Raw genomic sequence first — 19,532 nt, forward strand, 5'->3', positions numbered from 1 at the left:
TCCTGCTCCTTTTCCTGGTGGAGTGGAACGGATTTAGAAGTCTGCAGTAGGAGAGGGGAGTGTGGAGAGAAGGAGCCCAGACTGTGATGAGAGACACGGAAGACCAAGAGATAGAGAGAGCAAAAGAGGCGTTGGGTTGGGGAGAGGAGGGTGAGAGGGAGGGAGGGAGGGAGGGAGACAAGGAGGGAGGGAGGGAGTCCCAGCTGGCGGGAGCGGAGCCAGAGAGAGAGAGAAAAGGAGAGAAAAGTTTCCCGGAGTCTTCATTAGTTGACTTCCCTGTCCACTGCTTCCCCCAGCCGGCGGAGCTCACCCCCAATAAAGGAAGGAAGGGGGTCTTTATTTTTTTTTAAAGGCCCCAAAGAATCCAGTGTTTACAAGACTAGAAATACTACGGCCTTGTCCTGGCAGAAAGAAAGGCTGAAATGGAGGACCGAAGCCTTCCTTATAAGGTACGATGCTAACTTGACCTTCACTTTGTCATGGCGGCCCCCGCCCACCCAGACTGCTGCAGGCTGCCCGGCAGATCGTGCGGCCCGCCGGACCCTGGCCTCTGTCTCCCTCCTTCCTCTCTTTTGCTTTCAAATCTTTCTTTCTTTTTTAAATGCCCCCTCCTTTTTTTCCTTCCGTCTTTTTATTTCCTTTCTGCCTTTTCTTTTTTATATCCTTCCTTTATTTATTGTGATTTCTCCTCTTGCCCCTTTTCTTTCACTTGTTCCTTTTATTCTTGTCTTCCTGTCTCGTGGTTTTCCTTGAATCTCTCTTGCCTGGCTCTCCCTCCCTCTTTCCTCTCCCCTCCCCCCAGGCCCTGGCTTCTAGTCTTCTGAATCCCAGAAACAAGAAAGCATATTTTCAGTTTTTTTTACCCATCCCCACCCCAACCAACCTCCACAGTCCTAGCCTGACTTCTACCCCCATCCAGGTGTCCCTAGGGAAGAGGTCCAAGAAAGAAGGCCAAACTGGGATCAAAGGGGGCTTCACTGAGAACCTAGTGCCCACTTGGGGATGACAATGAACTTGGTTTTGGTAAGACCCTGCCTTCCTCTCACTGGCCTAAATTGCCAAGTCTCTGTGACCTTAGGAGTCTTGAACTAAGGTTGAAGTCTTTCACTGTGGGGGGACATGGGGAGAATAGAGACTACTGGTCCTGAGACTAAGATTTAAGTACCAAATTGTTGTTTGCCTTTCTCTGAGCTCCCAACCCCTAAAATTGTAGAGATCTCCCTCAAGACATCTGGGCAGGGAATTTAGAGAATTGGGGATTTCTGGAGATTCACACACATAAAATAGGAAAGAGAAAGACAATCAGGACTCTCTCTCTACCTTGTCTCTTGCTGCCTTCCAGGCTCCAACAGAGCCTCCGACATTAACTCTAATCATATCTTGCGCAGCTGTAAAATAAATGATATTATAGACACCCCTATAATTATCTATTATTCGCTTACTTGTGCTAATTACAATACTAGATGAGGCAGGTCTATACAGAAAAAGTAAAACCAAACAAATATTTTGGAAAATGAAACTGGATCACTGAGGCTTTCAAAATCTCTTAAGAATATCTGAGCTCCTGCCTAGGACCTTCTTGGTTCAGGAGTAGCCATCTTGTAGGTCACAGAGTGACATTGGGAGACCCTACTACCTCCTTTTCCTCCATATCCCATATAGCCACCCTTCTCCTTGCACTGACACCAGAGAGGATCAGACAATAAAAAGGAAATGCTTTCTCTCTCTCTCTCTCCTTCTCCCTACAATTATCCAGACAATTGCATGAATTTTTCCTTGAATACTGTTGTGTAGTCGGGATTGGGATTTCAGCAGGAAGTGCAGGGGACAGGATTCCAAATGGGGGAGGTTGAGAGGGTCCTGCGTTGTTACATTCCCAGACTTTATAGTTCTGTCTAGTGTTACATTGTTTCTTCAGGCAAAGATCTTTGTTCGCCTTCAGTCATATCTCTCCCTTCCCCCTCCCTTTCTTTCTCTCTCCCTCCCCCTTTTTTGGTCCCTTTAAAGGAGACTCAGATCATCTTGTGCTCTTAATAGATGACTATAAAAGTAAAATTAATTCCCCCCTGCCCTTTAATATCAATATCTCTTCGTTAAGTATGCACATTGGTGAGAATAAACAGAATTAAGTGTTGCAACCCAAACCAGCAATTACATTCAAGGTTGTTTTTTTTTTGTTTGTTTGTTTTCCTCCATGGGGTCTGGCTTATCAGGGGGTGTTCACTCTGCCACAAGATAACCAAGGGTTATTTGTATTATTATTTTTTTTTTACAAGCTCACTGGGGCCTGAGCCAGCACCAACCCAGTAGAAAAAGCAACCATGAAGCCAGAGATGGAAGAGAGCTCCAGACAGAGATAAAAAGGAACGATGCGGAGTAATGCAGAGAAAGGAGGAGGCAGCAGGTCTCAGAATGAGCAAATGTGGCAGAGAGCAAGACAGGCACTCACAGACAGAGGTTTATACATTTTTATTTACAATTTTAAAAAAAAAATTTGGGGCTCGATGAAGAAAAGGGAAAATACAGAGGAGCGGAGAGGGGAGGGAATTATCGGAGTTCCAGCATGAACGCCCCAGAAGGGGAGAAGACCGGATAAATGCGAGCGAGGAGCGATGCCAGAGCCGAATTCCGGCTCCGACTCCGGACCGCCGCTGCCCCACACGCTGTGGGCTGGCCCTCGAAGCCCCCCCTCGTGGCCGCCAGGGCTTCCTTGCTCTCCTTATCTTCTCCATCTTTATGACGAAGCTTGTTAACAAGACCAGCGATCTGGCCACTCGTGTCTATCTCAGCCGCTCCCGCTTAGCGAAGCAGCGGCCGGCTCTGGGACTGACGAGGCACTAATTAATTGATTCCTTTGGACAGTAAAATATGTCAGTGTCTACATGGAACCCATAAACAATATCTGTGCGGGGTATGAGTGCATTGCCTTTCAAAGAATTTTTCCATAGGGTGTGTCAGGTAGTTTCGGATTTTTAGCTACTAAAGAAAGACCGAAGTGGGATTCATTTTTTTCCGGGGCTGAAACAGTTAGCTCTGTGTTCTAAAATGCTTTAAGCTATGATTCCATCTCTGAAAGCGTTAGGAGTGGATCTTGTTGAGAAAAACTTGGGTTCCAGAATAAACTTTCCCTGCTGCCTGTATAGACCCGGCCAGCATGAAGGATGCTAACAGGCTGCTAAAGAACTGGGTGGGCCAGAATCCTCTCCTGGGTTGGCTGAGAGGGAGTGGAGCTGCTTTGGGGTTTGAGAGGGATGTAGAAGACCAGATCCAGCCCTTACTTCATGCCATCTTTCTCCACTGGAGATTTTAAAAATAAATTTTAAAAAAAATTTAAACAAACTGTGGCTTTCAGGAACTCTGAGTGCCCAGCACACATCTGGAACTTGCCTTTACCCCAACCTGCCTCTTACACAACTTTGCCAAGTCACTGCACTTTCCTCTCCTCCCCTCACTTCTTAACTCACAGCCCAGAATAATGCTCTAATATATTTATCTTAGGTCTAGAAGAACAAGTCCTGAGACACAGGGCAACTTAATTATATAATGCTCATTCCATATAGGCTGTGTTTACGCAGTCAGACCCTGCTGCAAACAGGACTTGGGATTCTAAATATAGATGCTGATTTCGGCAAGAGATGGACTAAGGAAATCAAGACAGAACACTTATATAAGTAATCCCATTAGACATAGAAGGGGTTTTAAAAGACGGAAATAATAGAAAAACAGAAAGACAGAAAAGAGGCTCAGCTGTTGGAGACTGTCAGTGCCAATGCCTGAGCTTCCTCCTGCTTCTGTCTGTAAGACAGCCAAATAAATGTGTATTATAAATGCAATACTATGTGAGCTCAAAGAATGTACTGCAATGTATTTGGTATGCACACACCATGTAAACAAACTAATTTACAGAACGTATTTTTCATACATTGCGTAGATACTCAATTTATGTGTGTATAATAATGTGATGTATTTTCCATGCACTTTTTTATGTGGACAGTTAATATCTGGATGCATTTTCCATGCGTGATTTTATACGCCCTATGGAATATATACATTTATGTAGCTAAACAGATGAGGACTGTATATTTCCTGTGTAGGATATACATGCAAGTGTACTGTTTATGTAAATTACGTGTGGTGTCTATCCATGCTGTGTGTAACCTTTTCTCAGAATGTTGCTTTCCCGTACAAATGAGAGTGCCTTTGTATGTATGTTTTATAGAGAAATATATTTTCCATGCCCAGTATGTACATGTAATAGAGCTATCTGTGCATTTTAGACTGTTTCAATATATCTGTTATGTTGGCATTCCCGCCAAGTGTGCGTTTTCTGAAACATCTTTTCCGTGCCTCGCATACGGACTATGCGTCTTTCACAGGAGCTTTCTTAGCAAGAACTGCCGGCGAGTTCCATCCGCGCAGTTCTGCACTCGGGGACGTGGAAACTGACATACTGAAGGCTGATCTCCTAGTCTCCAGGAAGTGCCTCTGGCTCTGAGAGGAGGGATCACCCACCGGCAGCGGCTGGGTCACAGTGGCTAGAGGTTTGGTCTCATCTGAGACCAGTTCCTCGTCTCTGGTGCCAGGCTCCTTGAGGCGGCACAGGCTTTAGGAGCCTCAGCCGCCGGCGGTGAGAAGCCCAGCGGGAGGGCGGACCGCCGCTGTGGGGACGCCGCGTACCCAGCAGAGGGAGGGCGCTTAGCCACCCGGCAGCGCCTGAGACTCGGGCTGTTCTTCCAGGGCTCCCACAAACTGGGAGTACTCCCGCCCAGGCCAGGGGTGCTCGGGGCTGAGCGGCTGGGCGGGGCGGCGCTCGCCAGCTTCCTCTGCTCCGGCCAGCAGGGGTCATCCCGTCCTTCGCGGGGTCCGGCTGCCCTCGGGCGGCGACCGGAGCGGGGGACGGCTGTTGGGCGGGGAGCCGCACGGGGCAGCCGGGGACTGAGAGGCGCGTCTCCCCTCCCGGGGGCCCTGCAGCGGACGGGAGCCAGGGCTGGGGCCGGCCGGGGACGCTGATCGACCTCCCAGAGCCCTTTCCACCCGGCCAGGCCACGGAGGGCTCCAGGCGCCCGCGTCCTCACCAGCGGCCGCCGCGCCTTTGTCTCGGAGCCTCCTCCTGAGCGGCGACCGCGAGCGCGGCGGCGGGCCACAGCGGTGCGGGACGTTCGGGGCGGCTGGCGTCGGCCGCACGCTTCACGGAAAACCCGCAGCTCTGTCTCGACCGAGGCAGACGCAGGAAGGCGGCCGCGCCGGCCTAAGGCTAGGCAGGCGCGTGGCTGCGGGATCCGGCGCCTGCAGCCCGCCGCGCGCTGAATTACATGCGACCTTCCGGCGCCTCCATGTGCCAGCCATGCAGAGAGGGTTGGGGGATCTGGGATGCGTTTCCCGCGCCGGCCCGGGGCCTAAAAACCGCTCCTACTTTCCTGGTAATGGCGGGGAGGATGATGGGCAGGAGCTCCGGCCAGTCCGGAACCCAAGGCCCCGAGGGGTTTGCTTTGTTCGTAGACGGGGCTGGCAGTCCCTGCTCGGCTCTGGGTCTGAGCCATCGATCGCGCGCCGGGTTTCCGGCTGCATTAGCATCCACAGAACCCCGGCTGCCGGACCCATCTCCCGCCCGCTCGATAGCGGCTTTAAATACCGTAGCTGTGTCTATGCAGGTCAGAGTGGAGTAGAACTTGGTGGACAACAGGGGCCAGAGATGATAGAAGCTTACAAATACACAACAGCAGAAATATTTTCTACCTGAATTATCCAGATAATTGTCTCCGTTTCTTGCTCCTCAAGACCCAGTTAGAGACACGAGATTCTTTGTCTTAAAGTCAAATTGTAGTTTGAGGGTTTAAGCCAGAAAAATAGTTGCAAAATACATGCAACCCTTGCCCAGATGTTGAATACAGCCTTGCCCTGAGTATTTGGATCGAGGCTCAAACATGACATTTTCTTTGGCCCAGATACCCAACAATAAGTTTTTCAACCCTTAGGAGGAAGTTATAGTGTCGTTCCTTCTCTGACAGTCTCCCCAGTTATTGAGTTTGGGGACCTGTATAGACACCACCCAGCAAAGTACCTCCTCTCTCAGATCCGCAGTGTCAAATCAAGGGAACAAATTAAAGGCCAGTTATTTCCGACCTCCTAAAATTCCCTCCTTTCTTTTTAGCCAGAAATGCCTTCACTGTTAATTCTTCCTATATAGTTGTGTCCTAAGAAGAGAACCCATGCCTGGGTTCACTGGGATTCAACTCCTGCCCTCCCCCACCAAATTAATTCAGACCTAGGCACAGCCAGCCACCCAGTCCCTCCCCAGCTCAGAAGCTATTCTGGCAGCTCAGCTGCCAGAAGCTATTCTGTTCCCAGCTTTGCCTGTACTCTGTGAGGACCTTTGTATGGTGACCTCCCAAAGCTTGGGATCTTCCTTCTTGCCCAAATCCTTCAACTTCACCAGATAAGCTGTGTGTTAGGAGCAAAAGGAGAGTGGGATTCAATTTAAATTTGTTAGTTTTTCTAGTTGCAGGAGTAAGGAAAGAAAGGGAGAGAGAGAAAGATTTCCAGCCAGGAGTTGTGACTTGGACTCTGGGCTCGATGGGGGCCTCTGCTTTTCCAAAGCAGACCCAGGAGGGTGGAGAGGGAATCTGGTGGAGACTCCCTGGTTGGAACCAGGCTGTGAGAAAGGGAAGTTCAAGGGCCAGAGACACAAGGGTAGAGGCAGAGGGAAGATGTCACACCCAGAAGGAAAGGGTGAAGTGGAGGTGCAGAGGGGCCATGGGCTTTGCTGGAACCCAGACTCTGGCTTCCACCTGGGCCTCTCTCTGGCAAGGTAGGCCCAGAGGCAGTTGCTGGCCGAGGGAGAGGACGTCTATTTCACCAGCTCCAAGGGGCCTTTAGTCCCCTATCTAGTCATTTTGCTGTGCACAGAATGTGCTCTTGGGGTTAAGCCATGGGGTTAGACCCTGGGGTTGAAGTGTGGTTTCACCAGCCCCTGCCCCATATCCCAGGGCATTCTTGCCATCCTTGCCCCAACCTGCTTGAGCCCCTACCCTGGTTTCACTTCCTGGAGATCCTGCAGCTCAGACATCCTCTTTCAGGCCCTGAAGGTGGTTTCAGCCTCCTCTGGGCTGTCTACGTTATTTTTATGGCCCCATGACTCCTCAGATATCCCTCTCCTCCCCCCTAATCTTCTATCCCCCAATTTTCTCTCTGCTAGTAATTGCTTGGGACCAGAGATGGCAGCTCATCAACAGATCTTTGTTGCTCGTATATTTTTGTTGCCCCTGCACCGTTCTTCCTTTATCATTATACATTTATTATTTTTATTATTCACCTGAGCTGGAGACAATCAAGTGGGGAGAGCGGCTAGGAATGGGGATCCCATTCTTTTCTTTCTGGGCAGAGGAGACCATGTGTGGGGACTCAGTTTAAAATTATTTCTCAAAAAAATCACATCATCATTCAGTCATGTTTTAATTATTATTATTAATATTAATATGATGAAGCAACTCTGTACAAGGACTATATAAAGGGAAAACGTGCTAAAGACAGACGTTTGAATAGGAGGGCACACAACAGAGAGCTGGGAAGGGCATCTACCCACAGAGACTACAGAAGGTACTAGCAACGGACACAGAGAACAGGACACAGATTGACAGAGAAGCTCACAGAAGTCAAGTTTAAAGCGACAGGAAGAGAATATTGCATATCTTTGTACCCTCACCCCTTTTGGAGTGTTCTGATCTCTTTTTTCTACCAGGCTGTAGGAATCAGGCTGGAGTGGTGAAGCTTGAATCCAGCACCCCAGAACCCACAATGTGTGGGGGGGCTGCTGCATGAAGGGGTAATGGGTGACCAGGCAAAGGGGAGAGTGCCACGTACCCAGGGTCAGCCCAGAAGGGGTTGTGCAGACAGCTGGAATGATGCTGATTTCTGCAAACTGGTACATAGGTGAAACAAGTTTACATCAATAGGGAAGTGTGTCAGGTGCCCAGTGGGGGATGAGGGCAAGTGATTTTATGGCCACTCTGCAGGACTGTATTTGGGGACATGAGGCTGCCTGCTTACAAGTACAGTCAGGAAAGTGGCGTAGGCCCCATGGGAGTGCTGGGCTCAGCTGTGCCTGTGTTTGCCCATGCCTCTGCACAATCCCTTATGGGGGACCTGAAGCTGTGTGCTGGTGGGAGAGTGGGAGGCTCTGGGGATTGCCTTTTGAGGGTGGGTTAGGGGACACTCTTCCCAAGCAGGAAGAACTCCAAGCTAGCAGGCCAGTTCACACTGTGTATGCTGGGCTTAACTCCCATCAGTCCCCTCTTCTCACCTTCTTACTCCTGGCAAGGGTGGGTCAGCAGAGGCGGACGTCCAGGGACTCTCACCAAGAGTGCAGGAAGGTGCGGCTGGGCTTCTTCTGCCTCTCTCTCCTAAGCCAGCCTAGATCTATTGGACTGGGGCTAGGGCCTGAAGGGGGCTATGAATAAAATGTCCTGGGCTAAAGAAGCCACTCTGGCTTCCAGCCGGTTCTGGGGATGTGCTCCTCCTACTCTGGTCCTCCTACTGGGAGGCTCACCAGCTAGGGTGAGGCCCAGGCAGCTGGATCCTGAGACAAAGGGCAACGCTGGGGGGCAGGTGGAGTGGGGGTGGGTAAAAGAGAGAAAGGAGTTGTGTGTGGGGGGGGGCAGCAGCGCCCCCTCCTTCATTGTCACCAGCCTGGGAAACCCGGGCTGAGCTGGGGCCTCCGGGGCCGGTAGCCCCTTTAGGGGCAGATTCTCCTCCTGCCTCGTAAATTATGCCGGTCCAGCCTCTGGCCGGCCGTGACCGTGAACGCCAGCGGGGAAGGGAGAATCAGCCGCGGTAGCCGCGGCTGCCAGAAACTCTCCCCGCCAATCAATGCTAGGTTCGCAAGCCTCTTTCACAGCCTCTTGGGATTCCTGGTGGGCCAGGTGAGGGTCCCTGGGGTGGTTACTAACCCTGAGGCTGCATCCGCTCAGCTCGCAATCCGGTGCTTGCGGCTTCCGGTCCGCAGCCGCCTAGGCGGCAGGAAGAGTGGATGGCTGCACACCTGTGAGCGAATGGGAGGGCAGGGCCATGGGGAGAAGGAACCAGGAGACTTTTCCAGCAGGCTGCCCCAGAGGGGACACAAGGCTGATGATCTCCGTGTCCGCAGCCAGGTCTGCCAAACGTGCCTGCACCTCTGCCTGTTCCATTTCCAGGCCTAGAGGACCAGACCCCAGTGGACTTGAGCATTACTGATCACTCTGTTCTCCCAAACTGCACTTCCTCTTAGGTTCCCGCACTTCCTCCTACCCTCCCAGAGCTACCCTAACCCCTTCCAATCTCTCCACCGACCCTCCACTCTTGCTGCCTCCTCTCTCCCTCTCCTAACCCCAGTTACTGGGACTTTGGGGAGACTCGGTTCCACTGTCTCCACTTTTGCCTACCGCAGGCTGACTTAAGACCATGGAAGGAGATGGGGTGGGGGGCAGATTACCTTTCCTCCAGAACCTCAGACCGAGGCCAAATGCCCCAGTTCCACTGCAAACCAGCTCCTCCCCAGCACCTCAGCTTTCCCTGTCCCTATTCCCAGCCTGCAGCTCCTCTCTCCCTGGTTGGGTTCTTCCCTTCTCTCTGGGACCTGGCAGGGCCTGCTGAGGGGTGTGTGGGAGGGAACCACAAACAAAACAGACAAGAGGATGTCCAAGGAGTGCCTGCCAGAGATGCCTGGCGTTCTATGCGGGGACTGTGTCCCAGGCAGCGCCCCCTTTTGCTCTCTGTCAGAGACAGGCTCAGTCCGGGGCCGGTGCCCGTGTCTTGCCCCCTAAAAGAAGGAAAGAGCTTGCTCCCTCAACAGAAGTCTTTTCTTTTTCATTCTCCGGTTTTGAAACCAGATCTTGACCTGCTGGTCACTAAGATTCAAGCGGTCTGAGAGTTCCCTCCGGCGCTGCCGTGTGATGAACTCGTTCACCAGAAATTCCCCCTCCAGCTCCGCCAGCTGCAACTTCGAATAGGGCTTGCGCTTCTTCCGGGAGCGGCTGTGGATCGGGTACCAGGGCGCGCCTGGGTGGAGACGAACCGGCAGCGTTGGCCAGAGGACCAAGAGGTGACAAGCCCAGTGCCCTCGGTCCTTCCCCAGCCCTTTTCACCTTGGCCTACTGCCCACCCCTAGGCCCTGGCTCTTCTGTCTCATCCCCTCTCTTTTACACAGACCCTCATCCCCATCAACTCCCCCACCTTCATCACTCTCTTTTTCCCTTTTCACTGGTCCTTCCCTCCTCAACCCTACCTCCCACTGTAGTATCTCTAACCCTTCTGGGTTTTGATCCCCTCATTTCTCCCCAAACCTCTTTTTCTCTCGGATATCCTAGCCCTTTCCTTTCACATCCTCCAGGATGGGGTCCCTGATCAGCTATAACAGATAGGAGCAAGTGGCCAGAGTAAACCAGGTCCACTGGCGTTTCTTGAAAGGAAAAATGTAGCTAACGGAGCCTGTGTGAAGGCGGAGGGAGAGGCCCTAGAGAGAGGGACCAAGGTCTCATTCCCCACCCCAGGCATGGGGAAATGTCGGTCAGAGTCCCCTTCTCCGGAGATCCCTGCCCCCTCCAGCCGCAGATCGGCGAAAAGGGGAGTCTGTGCAGTTCTTTTATGGGGATATTTCCATGTTTATAGGCGCCCCCCCACCCCGTACTTCTTTTTAAAAGAAGCCCTTCCTCGCCACACATTCTGTCACCCCAGGCGGCCCTAGCTCAGTCCTACACTGCCCGCCCCCGAGAGCTGTCCGGTCCTGAGTACGCCTCACGAGTGGGCTGGGGTCCTTACCGCTGGCCGAGAGCCCGCCGCCGGGGTTTAAAGGAGATACCAAGCTGCCCGGGTCGCCCGCGCCGGCGCCCTTGTTGCCCTCGTTGATCAGGGACGAACTGGAGTCGGATTCCAGTGACTGGCACGAGGGCGGGTCGTGCGGGGGTCCCGCGCCACCGTCGCCACCGCCGCCGCCGGCCGCGTAGTCGTACTTGAAACCGAGCGCGGGCGGCCCCGACGGCTCCAGGGGCAGCAACGCTGCCCCCGGCCCGACTCCCGGGCCCGGCTCGCGCCCGCGCTCCTCACGCTTCAGGCCCCCGCCGCCGCCCTCGGCGCAGGGCTCGCGGTAGTAACCCTTGCTGTCCTCCACTCGCGCCAGCTCGCACGTGCGGCCAAAGGGCGGGTTGAGCGACACCGGGCTGCCGAGATAGGGCTGCGGGTAGCCATTGCAGGGCTCCGCCGACGGCCAGGGCAGCGAGCACACGTTGTCGCGGCGCGGGTAGGACAGCGAAGGCAGTCCTGGCAGCTGCGCCCCAGACGCGCGGAAGTTGGGGAAGTAGAACGTGTCTCCCGTGTGGATGTTCACCAGCGGCCCCACAAACCCGGGATTCAGAAGATTATGCTCGCCCATTTCCGCGGGGCCCGACCGGCAGCTTCTACTTTATTGCTATCTGACATTAAACATAGTTAAACCTGCACCAGCCACCCATTGGCCATCCAGCTCACGTGGGCGCCGCCGCCAGGGGGATGGGTGGGGACAGCGAATCCCCCCCACCCCGCACCAACTCCAACTTCCCCTTCCCCACTCGGGGTGGGGGGGACAAAATGCTGGGGCAGATTTATTCGCTGGATTCTGGTTTTTAAAAATATCATATAAAACCTAATGCAGAGAGTGAGGCAATCGCCGGACACGGGGCAAGAGGGAAAAAGCCACCAAAAATACCCACACATCTACACTTCTGCACCATGCACTCCCCCCAGATGTATTATCTTCTCGCCAACAGCTGGCCAAGCACAGCCTGTCCCTCTTTAATTAGCTCCTTTATTAACTAAAACCGTTGGAATTTACAATATCTCCCCAATAAATTACTATTAGATATTGTGTCATATAAAGTTTACTGGCTGTTTAAGGAGACGGATGAGCCCTTTGGCTCTGGGTTTATTTACAGTAGAGGCAAAGTGGGGGTAAGGACAGATTTTCCTGCCACTGTCTTTCCCAGCCCCGCCGCTGCCGCGCTCCTCTTCCTCAGCTCTTTCTCCTCAAGAATTTTGGGAGGCACTTGGGGTCCTCTCCTCTAGGAAGGACTATGGGAGAATTATTAATGCTGGGTATCCCTCGCCCCTGGAGCTGGGAGCCAGCCTCACACTTCTACTCACCGTTAGAGGAGGGACGCAGAAAGGAGGCAGAAGAAGCAAAAAAAAAAAAAAAAAAAAAAAAAAAAAAAAAAAAAAGGAGGTGCCTGACTCTAGGTGTACCTGACTACCTGCTCCTGAAAATCTGGGGGCCTGAACTACTCTTGCCTTTGACTTCTGTGGGTCAGATGGGCTTCTGCAGGTCTTCCAGAGTCTTTGCAGCAAGAGGCTCTGGGACCTCATTAGGGCTTGGCTGGCCTAAGAGGCTCACGACTCCCACAGCAGAAGAGACCCCCACACACCAGAACCAGCCCAGCCTGCTGCTGTGACCATCAGATAGCAGTGCCAATCCCAGTAAGTATGCTGGGAGTGAGGGAGAAAACTCTGGAGAATTACCTTGTTGGGGTTTAAAATTATATTTATGGTGCTAACCTCAGCAGCTCTTTCCGGACAAGGTTGAGAATCCAACACTGGCCGTTGATGAGATTAATTGACATCTGGAAACCACAAACCCATCCCAAGCAAGTCCACAGAACACAGATAAGTAGATGAAAGTGAAAACCAAAACAAAGCCTTCAAAACTAGATGTATTCTATTGGTGTCTGGTAGGCAAAATACTTAGATTTCTATTTGCTTGTTCCAAGCTCCTATACAATGCATGGCTTTGAGTAATATAGGGTAAAGTAGATAGTTCAGAAAACGTCTAAATGCGGAAAACACTAGAAAATCTAGAGAAATTTGGAGAAACCGAGAGTCTCCGCAAGAATATGGCAGAAAGAAACCCATGTAGGTGAAAGTTAAGTATCTGGAATGAGCCCAAGCTACAAAAGCAAACCGAAGCCGAAGATTCTCATCTCCCTTTTTCTCTCTCTCCTCTACAGGACGCGGCAGAGAGAAACGCAGATTCTTTGAATTCCACAGCTCGCAGGGCGATTTCATATCCCCAACCAGAACTGCTCCCTCGCACAGAAATGTGTCCGCACGAGCGAGCGTCGCCCTGCCCGGCGCAGCTCAGGGCTCGCAGCGCGGCGCCCGCCCCTCTTCCACTTCCCCTTTCCTGCCCTGACCGCCGCCGGTCCCGGCCAGGGCCCTCCCGCCCCTGGGAGCCCGCCCCGCGCCCGGCACTCGCCAAGCCCACTTGCCGGAACCGAGGCCGAACGGTGAGATGCTAGCCCCGCGCAGTCACCTCCAGTCAGAACGGCGCGAGCCAGGGCACCGAGCGGCGGGCAGGAGACCGCCTGAATTGGCCTTTTTGTGCTTAATTGATTAAGGGGCTGCGCGGCTGCAGAAAGGAGCATCCCTGAGCTGCAAATTCCACGTCACAGCATCTCTAGCATCTTATGCATGCCCCCGTTTCCAGATGCATTAATGGGCACCACTGAAAATTTAACTTTTAAAAATTTTATTTGGGGGTTATTTTGGTAATAAAGATAAACAGGGTGTGACTTGAATATTGTTGCTGTTTTCTATCAGAACACTGCGCGGGCTGCAAGGTCTCCGGGCCTTCGGGCCTCTGTGCTCCGCGGCTATTGTTGGTATGAGGGTCGTGGAGCTGAGCTGTGCACAGTCATCCCTAGTCCTCGTCGGGTAGAGGCTTCTCCCCATCCTCTTTTACCCTTCCAGATGACTCCAGTCTCCCAGAAAGGGGACCCCAGGAGGAAGGTCCCTGACTCTCCCTGTCCCTTTCTAGCCCGAGAACCTCCGGCCCACAGCCCTACACACCGCCCTCCAGCCAGGCTGCGGAGCACACAGAGCAGCGGCCACCGGGCGGCAGAGGCAATGCCTGGGGAACTGAGAACAGAGGGAGGGATTTCTTCTTCCAGGAACACAGTTTCTCCCCCTCCGATTTGGCCCCATCCGAAAAGGGCATTTTCCCCCGGGGGTTGCCACTCTGTGGCCAATGGCACACGGACAAACCCCTCTTCGCGGCGTGCAGCTGACCCTGATTTCCGCTCAGTGAGAGCTTCGGGGAACCTTCAGCAACGTTCACATCCCCTGTGTTCTACTCCTCGAGATCCATTGTGAGCCTAGGGGTTTCCAGGATCCCAGCGAGGACACAGGCAATCTAAGTGCACCACCGTGGATCTGTCCACCTTTAAGGCACCGCACCGCTCAGCCCCCTCTTTAACTCGGGGGCCCACAAGCGCGCCCCAGAGCGCGGCGCCCAGCCTGGGTCCCCGGGGCCGGCGGGAGGCTCGGGTGCAAAGCTTCAAATTTAAATCCGGCCACGGCGGGAGACGCCTGCCAAGAACCAACTGGGGCTCGGGAAGGGGACCTGGAGGGACTCGTAACCCAAAGCGCTGGGCAGCCGCGTCTAGCCGAGTTTTATCCACCCGCACTTTCCAGCCCACACGCAAAACTATAATTGGCCAGACCCAGGCTCTGGAACTGCTGAGGGCTCTGTGCGTCTGCTCTCCCGCACATTCATCAAATCCCAAGGTTTGAAGAGGCGGCCTGCCTGCTGGCCATTGAGCCTCTAGCTCCTGCTGCAGCTGGCCTGACTCAACCATGCCCCACTCATTAACTCAGGGGTTAATTAAAACTGAAGGCTAGGATGTGGCCCCAGGCTTTTCTTGAAGACCCAAGGCAGCCCTCCCGCTCCCGCGCACCCACCAGCTGGCTGTCCCGCCGCCTCTCCCGCACCTTCTGTCTGTGCCTTCATCCCTCCCGCATCTTCGCGGCCTCTGCGCGGGGCCTCCAGTCCCGGCCGAGCGGAGCCGGCGGCAGGAGTTAATTATAACATCCATGCCCGCTCTGGTGGCAGGGGCAAGGCGGCTGCGGGAGGCTCAGGCCACCATGGAGCGGCTGCGAACTGCAGGGAGTTGGCTCCCCCGCGGACCCCAGGTCAGAAGTACTCCACGCGGTGCTGCCTTCTCCATAGTCAGTCGAGAGGCCTTGGCGGCCCAGTTCAAGGTCACTGCCCAGTTTGCAGAAAGCGGTTCTGCTGCGTATGCAAATGAGGCAGAGCCAGGGCTACTGACGGAGTGTGAGTAGGAACTGAGCAGGCGTTGAGAGGGGAGATGAAGGGCGGCAGATGAGGAAGGTCGCCCCCCCCCCACCCTACAGTCTTCTCTGTTTCCTTCTTTTGAGGCAGCTCAAGCTTGGTACAGCCTCTTTGTTGGGTTCAGACAAGGCTAAGGGGTGGGAGGGGGCGCTCCGTCACTTTTTTCTTTCCTTTGCTAACTCCACCAGGGGTTGGAGCCCACCTGGCTGCCAGCCACCCCTCCGAGTGTCCAGGATTTAAGAGGAAGCATGGGAGATCCCTTCTCCAGGTGCTGCCTTCTAGGCATCTGCAGCCTGGAGTGGGGAGGCGGTGCGTCAGAAGAAACTGGAGTAGGGGGCCCAGTCAGGCTTTCAGGCTCACACAAGTGTCCTGGGGTCTGTAGCGTCCTTACCTCCAAACTTTCTGCGGCATCTCTGGGGCTCTCCCTCCTTAAGACCCCAGCCTGGTTGCCACTCCGGAAGGGAGTGGGGGTGGGGGTCCCAGGCAGGAATATCTGGGAGACCATCTCTCCATCCCTCACCTGAGCATCCCTAAATGGGCCCATTCCCCCCAGTTTCTCTGTCCTTTCAGCACATTAATAGTTAAATAGTTTCCGAACTCTGACATTTTCCCCCTCCGCCAGCAGAGGATCTCCTCCGCCTAGTGAATTACTGAGTGTCAGGAAAGGTGTGGGGACCGAGTTAAAACACACACACACACCAAACGTCACACCCACAGCCGCCTGCACTGTATCCGGGAGCCCCGGGCCTGGTCTCTGCGACCTCGAAGCTCGGTATGGGGTGAGGACTACCCAAGTGCCCTCTGCCCCACAGCCAGCGGCTCGCTGTGACCATGGCCTGTCGCCAGGCCTAGCACTGGGGAGAGGCTGAGATCTATTTGGGGTCTACTCTCCCCAACCTCTACAAATCCCAAATCCAAGCCCCCAGTCCCAGGGAGGTGGGGCACGGGTGGACTGAAGTGGGGGCAATCGGCCTGGCGGGTGGCGGTGGGAGGATGTAAGGCTAATCTTGAGGCTGGGTTGGAAGAGCGGGGGTCTACTTACCTTTGGAGACAGAAGAGGATCAGAAGGGTGCGGGGCGGGGTTTCTTAGCCTCTAGAAACCTTCTGGGTGCCTCCTCCCCAGGGCGGCCGCAGGCCCAGCCTGGGTATCCGAGGAGGGCGGGGCGGAGAAGGCGGAGGGAGCCGCCAGCGGTAGGCGCGCGGGAGCCGAGCTACAGAACGTCTCTAGTGAGGCCGCCTTTTATGGGCGTTATTAGCGCCCCTGTCTAGACTGGAGACGACACCTCCTCTGTGTGTAAACAGAGGCGGCGGGCTCTGGCGGGAAGGGGGATGGCGCGTCGCGGGGGCGAGCGGCCCTCCCCTTCTCTGGCCACCGGAAGATCAAGGCCTTTTCCACCCAGCCCCCCTTCCCCGCACTCCCTGTGATGTCAAGGTCAGAAAGACCTAGTCACGGTCAAGGCTAAAAGAGGAAGAGCCTGGTTGGTTGCGAAAAGACTCTGGCCCCCTCCTCCTCCCAGAAGCCCCTCGCTCCCCAGGGCCCCTCAATCTTCCACCAGTGCAGGTCTGCATACACATCTGCCTGAACCAGCACTTGGAGTTTTTTGAGGGGTGGGCTCCGGACACCATCCCAGTTCGGCACAGGTGGATCCTAGGGTGGGGAGCTCGGTTTTGAATTGGGGAACCTGCCGCAGGATTCCCAGGTTCAGTCCTCCTAGAGATGGAGAATATTCCAGGGCCTGCCCCTGCCTCACACCCACATTGGCCTGCTGATCCCACCGACTGTGGATCAGCCTCAGAAGCAGACAGTCTGGAGACAGTCCTGGAGGGATCTCCCCAAGAACTGCTGGCCTTGCTCCCTCAGGTGGGTTCTTAGCCGAGGGACTACAGGCTGGAAAGCCCATTCTGCCTGTGCTAGGTCTGGGGACTAAAATGTGGGTGGGGAAGGGATTTTCCCCCAAACCCAGGAAAGGATCTGAGCCCTCCCTGGCAGCTTGGTAGAGTGACCTCCGGATGGAGAGTCCTGTGAGTCTCCAGGTCATCCAGGTCCCTCAGTCCTGGCCTGGGGTGGGTGGCGGGTAGCCATGGGGTGTGGGGAGTGACCTGGATTGTGAGAAATATCACTGAAGCCCCAGTCCCAGAGGAGAAAGACCGTCTGTCTCCAGGGCCTCTGTTCTTAGCCCTTCACACCTCTTATGTCCCCCTACCCCGTCGTATATGGTGGAGTCTTGCTCTCAGATCAGCGCTAGAAGATTGACCTTGGAGAGAAAAATCTCACATATTTGAATGAAGAAAAGTAAATACACTCTATACCCTGAGATGACAACGTTCCTACTTACAAGCTTGCACACACATGGGAAAGTCTCCACTGGTCAAAATCTCTCTCCACACGCACATGCACATGGGTGTGCACGTGCACAGATAAACCTTCACAGGAATGTCTCAGAGTCCCCAAAGAGAATGCCAGCTCTTGGAGGAAGGAAAGGTAAGGGACCAACACAACCAGGAATGAGAATAATACATTTTCCCATCTTTGCCTCCCCAGAATACATACTCACCCACTACCTGTCTTATATAGGAGTTTCGATGCTTGCTTACTCTTATGGGAGAGGAATCTCCAGAACTGATCCAGACATGATAATCCTCCAAAAACCATTCAGACATACTTAATCCAATGTAAGAGATGGTCCTAAACACCCCTGGCACACCAGGGCTCCCAGGGACTTCAGAGGGACTGCCTTCTTTGCCTGGATTTTCAGTGTCCCAATGCAACTCCAATGAGCCTGCATGAGCCTTCTCCTTTTTTCCATCGCCCCCTTCTGGGGCCTTAGGGAGGGTCTTTCTGTATGGGAAGACTCATCAGACTCTGAGTTTGTCTGAAGTAGAGAGAGCCCATCCCTTGGAGAACTCTAGACTTGTCTTTCCCTACAGTCTCCATCTTCCTCTGTATTGACAGCTGTAATGGGACAAAGCCAATGTACCCACCCGCAAGTGAAGAGAGATGGGGGCACATATCAAGAGAGCCCCAGGATTCTACTCTGCTCAGTTTCTTTTTCTGACACACATAGTTAATTTTCAACTCTTTCCATCCTAGGAGAGACTCAGAGTTTTGGGAAGAGGTGAAGCTGGCAGGTGGTGAGAGAAGGGAAGATGGAATTAAGAATGAACCTTATTCCTGGGAGGTTCACCTATACCCCCTAAACCCCCACTTCCCAGCCTGTGATTCTCTGATAGTTAATAGAGTTGAAATGGAGTAAACCAGGACTGGCAGGCACAACAGTAGCAGAATCTCTATGGAGGATAAATTCTTCAGGCTCTTTGTCTCTCTCTCAGATTGCACGGTGTGTGCGTGTGCATGTGTGTGTGTGTGTGTTTCACCCCCAGAAATGTTTATTTAAATAAGCTTGTAAGAACTTCAGCCATCAGGCAAAGTGCTATCAGAGAGCACTGATTTCCAACCCAATGCCTCCAGTCTTTCTGTGTCTCAGGAGAGGAAAAATATTATATATAAATAAAAATTGCTGCAGTAAAGATTTAATCTGAGATAACATTGTTTTAGGCTATATTGCTTTTTAAAAGTCTCTTAACCTGACAACTTAACGATCTCATTAACTCAGCCAGATAGGGAGATAGGCACGAGGGACACGACAGGGAAAACAAATTAATGGCAGAATCTACATGGCTCCTGGCGGCCTAGAAGTCTGTGGTCCCCAGGAATGCTGGAAAATAAAGGTGGGATTGGCTTATGAACTGGGGGGGGGCAGGCAAGGGGTCCTAGCTGCTGGATATCTCTGCAAAAATTGATGGAGAAGAAAAGAGAACAGCCTAGGAGTGCTGAGTTTGCGGCTGCCACCCAGCAGGACAGGCTGTGCCCACGCCTTCCCTGCCCCAGTCCTAGCCCTGCGCTGGCTGGAGTGATTGCAGACCATCTGGGAGCACTAAGGCCCCAGGAGTCCAAGATTAGCTCCCCACATTGCCCCCACTGCTACTGCCACAGTGTCCAATTCCAGCTGGCTGGATGCTGCCTTCTTAGCTCCGAAATTTGGATGTGAGTCTCAACCGGTAACTGAAGTCCACGGGCAACGTACTTTCTCACTTACCTGCTTCCAGGCCTTCCCATTTGCAGATTACATCCTTCTCTCCCCAACATACACTCTTCTATTCTAAAGAAGTTTTCTCATAGTTAGATCACCACAATAATGCAAATAATTCACTTTAAGAACGTGAGTGAAACAAAATATGAGTTTGAAATTTATGCAGCTGGGGGTGATGTCTACACTCTTCCCCTTGCCCATTCTGGCTGAGTCTGGGCAGCAAAGATGGCCCTGATGAGCCAGTGGACAGAAGGGTCTGCAGAAGGAATCTGAGTAATAAAATCAAGGCAAAAAAAAAAAGATTTTATTTTAAA

The 19,532-nt window shown here is 53.3% G+C and overlaps 1 protein-coding gene across 1 annotated transcript; it reads right to left on the reverse strand.

Moving 5' to 3' along the window:
- Positions 1-7,449: 7,449 nt before the first annotated feature.
- Positions 7,450-11,401, reverse strand: HOXC12 (homeobox C12). The gene is made up of 2 exons (XM_004774583.3): positions 10,792-11,401; positions 7,450-10,032 (listed from the first exon to the last, which is right to left on the reverse strand). Exons 1-2 carry the CDS (start codon positions 11,399-11,401, stop codon positions 9,794-9,796), a joined length of 849 nt encoding a protein of 282 aa, XP_004774640.1. The 3' UTR covers positions 7,450-9,793.
- Between the last annotated feature and the right edge of the window lie 8,131 nt (positions 11,402-19,532).

The sequence above is a fragment of the Mustela putorius genome, unplaced genomic scaffold (assembly GCF_011764305.1).
Source record: "Mustela putorius furo isolate JIRA1106 unplaced genomic scaffold, ASM1176430v1.1 tig00537227_pilon_pilon_pilon, whole genome shotgun sequence".
In the NCBI taxonomy this organism is placed as follows: Eukaryota; Metazoa; Chordata; class Mammalia; order Carnivora; family Mustelidae; genus Mustela; species Mustela putorius.